Genomic DNA, 9,538 nt, shown 5'->3' on the forward strand with positions numbered 1-9,538 from the left:
CGGGCTCCATCGTAGTCGTGGTCGTGCTGCTCGGGGCGGGCTCCATCGTGGTCGTGGTCGTGGTGCTCGGGGCGGGCTCCATCGTGGTCGTGGTCGTGGTCTCGGGGCACGGGGAGGCAGTTGCACAGTCAGCTTTGCGATGCCTTGAATCGACGCCTACCAGAAGCGTTGTAGTGCTCAACCATGAAGCTGGCAAACAGCCGCAGAAGTCATTGGTTTGAAGGGCCAAACGCTCAAGAGACGGCATCTGTGCCCACGACGCAGGGAAGGGGCCATAAAGCTTGCCCCGTTGTATGTGGATGCGCTGAACGCTTGGCATAGTACTCCATTCCTCAGGAAGAGTGCCAGTGATCTGCGTTGTAGAGAGTGTGAGGACTTCAAGGGCCGGCATCGAGCCCCAGGCAGCCGGTAGTGTGCCGGATATACCGGTGGAACTCAGAGCCAAGGACTTCAGCGAACTCATCGATGCCCATGATGCAGGTAGCGTGCCGCTGATACTCGTGTACGCAAGGTTGATCAACCTCACTTTACTCAGTTTACCCCAGCTGCTCGGCAACGTGCCAGTAATATAGGTCTTCTTATTGAAGATATCGATCTGGTCAATCTTCACCTTTGAGTAGTCCACGTCATCCGGCATCTCAGGCAGTGTGCCGGCGGCGGCGGTACCAGCGGCGACGAAGGTCACATTAGAATCGAAGCACGACACGCCATTCCAAGTGCAAAAGTCGTCTCCAGTCCACCCCAGTGATGGCAGCGCAGCAGCGAACGCCTGCATCACCTTCAGCGTGTTCCGCCTCTCTTCAGCGCTTAGAGCGAACGAAGCACGTGCGCCATTAGCGAGATTATCCAAAAATGCGTGGTCCTTCATCGTATCCCACGGGCTCACCACTGTGGCACGCGTCACGGGAGCAGCAAATGTGAAGAGCAGCGCCGCCGCTGCGAAAAGCGCGATCAGCCCCACACGAAAGGACGACCGAGGCATGTTGTCGAGGGAGGGAGGGAGGGAGGGGACGCAGTAGACTCACTGGAAGACCCCCAAACAAAACAAAACAAAGAAGAAGAAACGTCCTTAGTGCGTCTGGGCAGCGTCGATGCTTTGAGGAGTGGTGGCCTCGAGGCCTCCCGCGTTTTTTTCTTTAGTCTGGCGTTGGCGCTTGAGTCGCGAGACTGGGCGTCGCTGACGAAGAAAAAAAAAGGGCGGGAAGAGATGTTAGAGTGAGGAGAAGAGGAGGAGAGGAAGCCGAAAAAAAAAAATGTAGAGAAACAAATCAAACAGACGGTATACGTATAGGCGCGGAGGGGAGAGAGTGTGTGGGGGGGGGGGGCGCACAGGGTGAAAGTGTTAGGGCTATCACGGGAATGAAAAAGAACTGGCGGAAGGGAAACGTCACGGAGCCTGAGAGGGAGAGAACGGGAGGGCGGCGAGAACCATCGGTAGTGGGTGGTGCGGTTATGGGGGCAAGCAGCGGTGGAAGAAATGATGTGAGCAAAGGGGCGGAAAGTGTAGGAGCGGATGCGAAGCGCCGAAGGGATGGCGGAGCAGTGAGCACGGCACGGTGTTAAAGAACAGGGCAAGAGCAGTAAGGTAGAACAAAGGAGACAGGTAGTGAAGGGAGACGCAGCGGGCACAGCATGGAGCCAAGGAACAGCCAACACGCAACGAGGCTCGTATGAGGCGTCGGCTTCGCCGCGAAGCCGGCGACACCGACCTGCAGAAACGCACGCACAGAAGAGGGAGAAAGCGGGCAGCCAGAGCCGGGGCGCAACGGTCTTGTGTTCATCTACGAAATAATCAGCTGCCGCAGGTGCGCACAGCCGTACTGACGTTGTCTCTTCCTCTCTCACGCTCTACGTCACAATTCCTCAGCGACAGACCCGCCACACCTTCGCCCTCGCCCCCCCCTTTTCGCTCGTGCAAGGCCATGGATTCTCTGATCATCTTCTGCCTTCACAGGCTCCACGTGCGGTCCTCAGCACCTCCGTGTGATGGGGTCCCCCCTCCTCCTCCACCTCAGTCCTTGGGACACCTGACTAGAATCAAGCGCAAGCATACCCATAACAAGGTGGCGGCAAGAAAGGAAATGTGAAGCGAGGAAGGACGTACACCGCGTGGAAAGCCCATTCGCTTTTTTTTTCTTGTCTGTTTGGAGGCTTCACAGCACTTTGCCACACAGGCCTCCCCCCTCTCTCTCTCTCTCTGAATCGAGAAAGGGAGGCCTGTGCGGCAAAGTCTGCTCGGCATAGAACACCATCTGCAGCGCATTCGCTAGCGCCTTTCATCTCGGCTTCACCACGCACACGCACACCCGCATACATGTATTCGTACAGCAATGCAACTGCACAGCCTACTCGTCACTCGCAGTGCTTAATTCACCTGATAAGCCGAAATGGAACTGAAGATGGCGAATCAGTCGCTGCAGAGGGGCGCCAAACGCCCCCTCCTCCCCTCCCTGGGGAGCAAAGCGACTCATCTTTTCTCGCCTCCTTCACTTTTCTTCGCTCTCCCCACGCAACGACGGGATTAAAAATGCAAAATGCAAAAGAGAGATGAATGTGGCAAGGGAAGCAGAGGAAGAGAAGGTAACCCAACTCACTTTACTGCATCGTAGCGATGGGGCGGTGCGCGCGGGATGTGAGGCCGGAGAAGCAGAGAAAGAGAAGAAAAGGGGAACGAAAGGCACGATGAATGGAAATGAAAAAAAAAAGAGAGATGAGAGAAGGGAAAAGGAGGGTAGAGCAGAAGGACAAACAAAACGCACGTCTGCCTGACGGCTTTGTTGTCGTTCTACGTCTGCACGTGACCAGGTGTTGGTACTCGTTGGGTGGTGGCAGAGGTGGAGGAGGGGAGGGGAAAGCGAAACAAATGGTGTGGGTTATCAGACAAATCAACGAACACACAAAATACGAACAGAAATAGGAGTGCGCGTGCAAAGCATAGAAGGGGGGAGGGGAGGGGGAAGGAGACAAACGAAAAAATTCAGTGCACATACTGGCATCGGCCATGACATGATGGAACAGACACCACGGACCTCCTAGGCGGCAATCATGGCCTTCGCTTCTTCTTTTCTTTTAGGGGGAGGGGAGGGGTATTAGTCGTCTTTGTGGGTTTTCTCCGGCTCGCTGTTTCGTTCGCTTTTCTTTGTTCGCTCGCGTCGCTTCGGGACTCGAGGGCGCAGGAGCGAACAAAAATGCAAACGAAGAAATGAGAGCGGAGGACCAACGCAAAAAAGGGGGGAACGGAGCGAAACACGAAGTGGATGCGGTGAGGTAAGTGGAGGATGGGCTGGTTGACGTGCTTGTCGATCTCCTGCCCTCTTCATGTTTTTCTTCTGTTTTTTCGCTTGTCCGCACGTATGGATCACGAAGCGCGGAAATATGCATTCGCAAGGCCCTTCCATTGATTGTCCCCTAAAGTGCCGCACAGGAAGCCGCTCTCTTCTGCAATTTACCCTGGAGTGATTTCGTCCACTTGGATACCCTGGCGCTTTCGGTAGACCCTCGCCTGCTCCTGCGAGCCTACAATGAAGAAATCGAGATGAGGACAGGGGCGAGAAAGCACAGAGACTCGCGAGACAAACAAGATCAAATGAAGCGCTGTGTGGGAGAAAAGCAACAGCAAAACAGCATCTATGCTGGTCTCTCAGCTGACGACTATACACGCGAGGGAAAGAACTGGCGGCGCAATCGCAGCGAGCCACCGTACTGCGTAACTCACATCAGACATAAGCACTCCACCTCTCAAGAGCACAGAGGACGAGACACACACACAACGCAGAGTCATGAGTTGCGCCACCGAAGGCACCCAAGAGGAAAGGCACGGAAGCACTCGTGAGGGGAAAATATGAAACTGACAGCACACTAGTCCCGCCTACCTACCTATACATGTATATATGGGATGGCTGCTTTTCCCTTCGGCAGCGTCAGCGAGCAGAGGGAGCGGGAAAGGCAGAGGAAATGGGTGCAGAAATGGGCTCTGCCACCAGCAGCAAACGTAGACTCGGATAATTAAACACGTAGGGCGTGCCTGATTCTCCTGCTTAACACGAGGCCTTGTGGCTAAAGGGGGTCATTAGGGGATGCATGTATACGCTCTGCTTGGTGCTCACGAGAGTGCTGGACCTCCACAACCCCTTCGGCTTTCCTGCATCACCTAAGGAAAAGGTAAACGAGCGTTGGATGGGTAGGGGACCTGACATCAACGCACGAATAAGAACAGAAAGAGAACCGTACGTGGGACTTTGAATGAAATCATGGAGGAAAAATGTAGGTACTATTTTGAGCAAAGAGCACCGCGAGGTCCATCAAAGCGAGAGAGGAGCAAAAGAGCCTGTGCCCGGTACACCGGGGCTTCTCGTCAGCTCTGGTCGTCCGGGGGGGGGGGGGGAGGGAACAGCTGAACCCCCCAAAGGCAAGAAAAAAAGAAGAACATCTCGAAGAAGATGAGAACGTGACACACAGTTTCCAAGACGGCAGCGAAGACTCACTGACTGGCTGTGAAAAAAGGGGGGAGGAAAGAGAGGAGATAGGGAAGGCAGAGAGCGATTGGTGGAAGTCTGCATTCACTGTTCAAGGCGAACCTTCGCTGCAGTATAAAAGCCTCGTCCAGACTCGCGACAGAGAGCGGGAGGGAAGAGAGGCCAAAGATGAAAAACAGCAACCAAAAAGAGAGCGACACGTTGGATGAGAAAATCAAGCCAATACAGCCAAGACAGTATCAAGAAACGAACGCGAGAAAAAGAGCACCGTGTCTGTAGAATTAAAGATCCCATCATCCCCTCCTCTTCTCGCACGGAAAGGCACCGGCTACCACACTTCTGAAGGATCCTATAGTAACGGCATGCGCGCACTCGCTCTCTCTCTCCTCTGGTTCCCAGTTGACATAATTCAGCTGTTGCACAAGACCTCTGTGGGGTTACAGGAAAGAATGGAAGCATCTCCTCCTTCCGGCTTACTCGCCAACAACTTCACCTTGCACGTGCTCGTCCAGCGCTGCAGAGCATGGGAGAGAACCATCTTGCTTAGTTGCGCAATGGAATCCTTAGCAGCGCGGTACAACGACAACAGCGACAAGGAAAGAGAAAGAGGCAGGCGCAGAGACAGGAGAATGCCGGGATGTATTCAAAGATTGAGAGGATTGGGCACAAATGAGCAAACAAAAAAAAGGGGGCGGACGAGAAAGAAAGCGTTTCGCTGTAATGCATAACACAGTCACCAAATCGAAGGAAAGTAATGGCCTACGGCTGAGGAAACAGAGAAAGAACGAACGAGAGGAAGGGGAGAAAAGGAAAAAGAAAGGGAGGGCGGGCAAGAATGGGGAAAACGAAGAAACCAAACCAAAGAGGAGTGCCGATGAGGAGGGAAATCATGAGAGAACAAAAAAGCGAAAATGAGAAGAGTGACGGTACCGTGCTCAACCACCAAATGAGAGGGGGAGGGAACAAATTCGTCACGACTGTCTTCGCTGCAGTGGCGTGCAAACAGAAAGTGAGAAGGCACACGTCGTTGGACTCGGGCGAGGCCGCCACGAAGGTAAGAGAAAGAGGCGTAAAGTGAGGAGAATGAAAGAAGGAGTTTGAGAAAAGGGCGGACGAAGACAAAAATGATGACTGAGGAGCATCATGGAGACGGGGGAAAGCTTTAGAGGTGCAAGAGGGATACAGCAGCCGACGCTCCAACGAGAAGCAGCTTATTGTGCTAGGCGATAGCACTCGCCACACCAGTGCTATCCAGAGTGTCTACGCGCATGCAGAGAATCATCTGCCATCCAATTCCCTCATACATCACCCCCTTCTGCGCTTGTGCAAGTGTAATGCGCCACAAGCAACGCGCAAAGTCCATGGCTTGAGCAAAAGCTAAGAAAGGAAGAAGAGAGGGAGAGGCACATATCTAAGAACAGCAAACAAAAAAGTGGTGCCAGAGCCTACTCAGAGGACACCTATCTCCCCCATCGGTTGCTATTGCACCCCGTGGCTGTCATCCATCACAATTCGCCCCCATCCCTTCTAACTCGTGGTTAGTATGCCAGGGAGGTGGGGGAGGGGTTACAACGGCGCAGACATGCCGCTGCGTGACCGAAGAACGCGAGCCACACAATGAAGAGCGATCGGGGGAGACGTATCATATTTTGATGCTGCAAGAACGAACACAGAGGAGGAAAGAGAGGGAGAGCACGAGGCTCACCTGGAGTATAGGGGGGCTGGGGGAGAGAGAGGGGGGGAGACGCACCAAGTTGACATGCAAAGAATATTGATGGGGAGCGAAGACAGAAGAAGGAGGAGAATGAGAGAAGATACGCAAAAAGAAAAACGGCTGCGAATAAGCAGAGTGAGGAAAAGGAGCAAAGCAAGACGATCTCCACAAATTGCCGCTCACGAGCACAAAAAGGGAGATGGACACCGGCGAAAAAAAAAAATTTCACACGGAAATATGCACATGCGCCACACACCGCCGCTTTCACTGCAGACTACACGCCAAGCAGTGCCCAGGCAGTCATTGCAGTGTGAGGGGTATACGTGCGCACCACTCGCGCACTCCCTTCGTGCACTCGTAATGTGACACACAGACGTAAAGAAGAGGCATGCAAAGATAAAAAAGAGAAGAGAAAGGCCATCGAGCACCGTCGCTCGGCAGAGCAAAGTTTGGAGGCCAAAAGCAGAAAGGAAAACAGCGGCCAATAACGCAGTCGTCCTGCTGTTTAATGCGTACGTGTGCGTTTGTTCTCTTTATGTTTACGTTCATCGGTGAAGGGGGTGCGGAGAAGGTGGGAAGAGGGAGGCACGGTGAAAGGAGGTGGTCGAGGATCCAGCGACCTCTCTTTTCTCTGTCCTTTCCTTCAGGGAGGGTGCGCAGAGTCACGCCAAGGCAGGAAAGCCCCACAGGATCTCCCCCAGCCTTCGAGTAGAATCGGTACCGGGGGTCTCTTGAGAAGCAAACAGAAAAAAGGGGGGAAAACGACGCTTAAAAGCAGCGGACGTGTTTGCACAAGGCAGTAACGAGATGTACGCACAACGAAGGAGACCCATCGAAGGTACTACCGCACCGCAGCATTCGACGCTTCAAAATTCCTCGACCGCACGGCAATTGTCGGCGTGCTATCCTGTCGCAGACTCAGGCACGTGCTACCGTACGCACTGCTGTCATGAGATGGCGCGCGCACGTCCAGTCCCCCGACGCTTTGGAAGTGCTGTCCGTCCATGAAAATGAAAGCAGCTGCAGATTGGAGCTTTGTCGGCTTCCCCTTCGCCCTTCTCGAGCACACCGGAAGGCCTGTCCAAGGCAGCTTATCGAAGCGCAAAGACCTCTGTCTTCCTAAAACCGCAGCTATCCTTTCCCAGCCGTTCAGTGGCCAGATACTTCGCTGCGAGGAGCAGCTCGTAGCACTTAAATAGCAATACCGGCCTCGCAACCTATAAATACCGTCACACTCTTACACTGAACCAGCATTCCTTCCCATGGGTAGCTTTGCAGCTACCTGCGATAACTACAGCTCCGCACTACATCGACAAGAGAACAACAACAAGCACCCCAAGGAACGTGGTGGCGGTAAAAGCCGTCGACGACGGAAATAAAGCTGAGTCATCGACATGGCGCTTCATGCACCATTGCGCTGCGGTCACCACATAGCCGGAGGAGCATACGTCACACCGCGTTGAGTATCCGCGCATGCAGGTAATACAGTGCGGCACCTCACACTCAGGAGGCGCTTCAGTAGAAGTCGTACTCGTTGGATACTCGGTCGTTGTGGTCGTCGGAGCCGCGGTCGTTGTGGTCGTCGGAGCCGCGGTCGTTGTGGTCGTCGGAGCCGCGGTCGTTGTGGTCGTCGGAGCCGCGGTCGTTGTGGTCGTCGTAGCGCAGGCGTTAGCCGTGGCGCAGTTAGCGGCAGAGTTTGCGGAATCGACAACCACCTGGAAAGGTGCATCCTTCCACGAGCGAGGAATGCAGCCGCAGAATTTGTTGCCTATCAGGGTGAGCTTGCCTAATTCCCACATCTGCGCCCACGATTCCGGAAGGCTACCAGTGAGAGCGTTGTTATGCAGCTGAAGGATGTAAGTAGAATCCATGGAGCTCCATTCCGGTGGCAAAGTGCCGCTGAGTTGATTGTCATACAAGATCAGCGTCATGAGAGAACCCATTGAGCTCCACGAGGCAGGCAGCGAGCCAGAGATCGCTGTCTCCGGAAGTGATATAAACTGTACCCAGCTCAACGAGGCCCACGACGCAGGGAGAGTTCCTGACACGTTGGTAGATCCCATGTTGATGTTGACGAGGTGCTGCAGCTTACCCCAGCTGTTCGGCAGTGTTCCAGTGATCGCGGTCTTCTTATTGAAAAAGTTGATGGTTGTGATCATCACATTCGAGTAGTCCACGTCATCCGGCAGATCCGGCAGCGTGCCTTTCGCGCCGATGTCACTGCTTAAAAACTCGACGGTCGACCGGTAGCACATCACACCTGCCCACTTGCAGAACTCTGTCCCGGTCCACCCCATCGACGGCATCGCGTCGGCAAACGCCTGCATTACCTTCAGCGTGTTCGTGCTCTGCGCCTCTGTAAAGCTGTAGGAGTAGTGCGCGCCATGAGCGACGCGTTTCGGCATCACGACCTCCAAAGGCAAAGGCATGTCCATCACAGCGCCGTGGGCCACTGGAGCACATAATCCGAGTACCGCGACAACGGCGCCCAGCGCTACGGCCACGAAAGCACAGCAGAGACGTCGTAGCATCTTGGCGAGCGTCCGCACAGAGAGTGAATAAGAGCCAAAGGCGAGGAAGAATGACAAAGGAAAAGGTGGATTTTCCAATGGTCGATGCGCAAACAGTGGGAAGCGACAAGCGCGTGAGGAGAGAGTGGATGCACTGTCAGGCAGGTATCTGATAGGCAAAGACTTCCACAGAAATGAGCAACGCGCACAAGACGGAGAGACCCACGACGAAAGGTAGTTATAATCGCTACCGTTGGTAGTGCCGCAGGGTGCGGAAGGAAAACGAGATGCAGAGTTGCGGCCGGGTTCACGTGCGCGCTGCGAGTAGAGTGCACGATCAAGCGGCACTGGTGCGTGAGCAGGGCAACGGAAGTACGCTCGAAAGTGGAGAGGAAGGGAGCAAAGAGAAAAGAAAAAGGGAGAGGGAGAGGGAGCAGAGCGTGAAGAAGCAACGTGGGAGGGGGGCTTCGAGGGGGAGCAGGGAGTGTCAGAGAGTGGTGAGGACGAAGAGCCACACAGAGAGGCAGGCCATACTGCACGAATGAGTGAAAAACGAGCAAGTGAGGGTGCACACGGCGAGTGTTGCACAGGGCGGCACCAGGGATGGCCGATGTGGAAGCAACGGAGAAAGAATAGGGAGTATGAAGGTAGAGGGAGGGGAGAGATAGAGCATCGGCACAGGCCGTGAAGGCGCAGAAAACAAAGTGAGGGGAAGGGGGGCGTACACGTGAAAAGACGGCATACAAAAGGCGGTGGAGTGAGGGCAGGAACATAACTACCGGCAACACTGTTTCCAAGAGTAAGATGAGGGCGGCAGCAGCATGACAAGACGAGAAACG

At 54.4% G+C, this 9,538-nt stretch overlaps 2 protein-coding genes across 2 annotated transcripts in view; both read right to left on the reverse strand.

Annotated features, from left to right (window-relative positions):
• Positions 1 to 982, reverse strand: part of LPMP_311370 (hypothetical protein) — a gene marked incomplete at both ends in the record, with an annotated part of 1,527 nt that extends 545 nt beyond the window's left edge. Inside the window, one exon of the mRNA XM_010703226.1 lies at positions 1 to 982. Coding sequence (XP_010701528.1) covers positions 1 to 982 — 982 coding nt within the window.
• Positions 983 to 7,493: 6,511 nt separating this feature from the next.
• On the reverse strand, positions 7,494 to 8,720 carry LPMP_311380 (hypothetical protein; the record flags this gene model as incomplete). The annotated part of the gene is made up of 1 exon (XM_010703227.1): positions 7,494 to 8,720. One exon carries the CDS (start codon positions 8,718 to 8,720, stop codon positions 7,494 to 7,496), a length of 1,227 nt encoding a protein of 408 aa, XP_010701529.1.
• Between the last annotated feature and the right edge of the window lie 818 nt (positions 8,721 to 9,538).

Source organism: Leishmania panamensis, assembly GCF_000755165.1.
Source record: "Leishmania panamensis strain MHOM/PA/94/PSC-1 chromosome 31 sequence".
Taxonomy (NCBI): Eukaryota; Euglenozoa; class Kinetoplastea; order Trypanosomatida; family Trypanosomatidae; genus Leishmania; species Leishmania panamensis.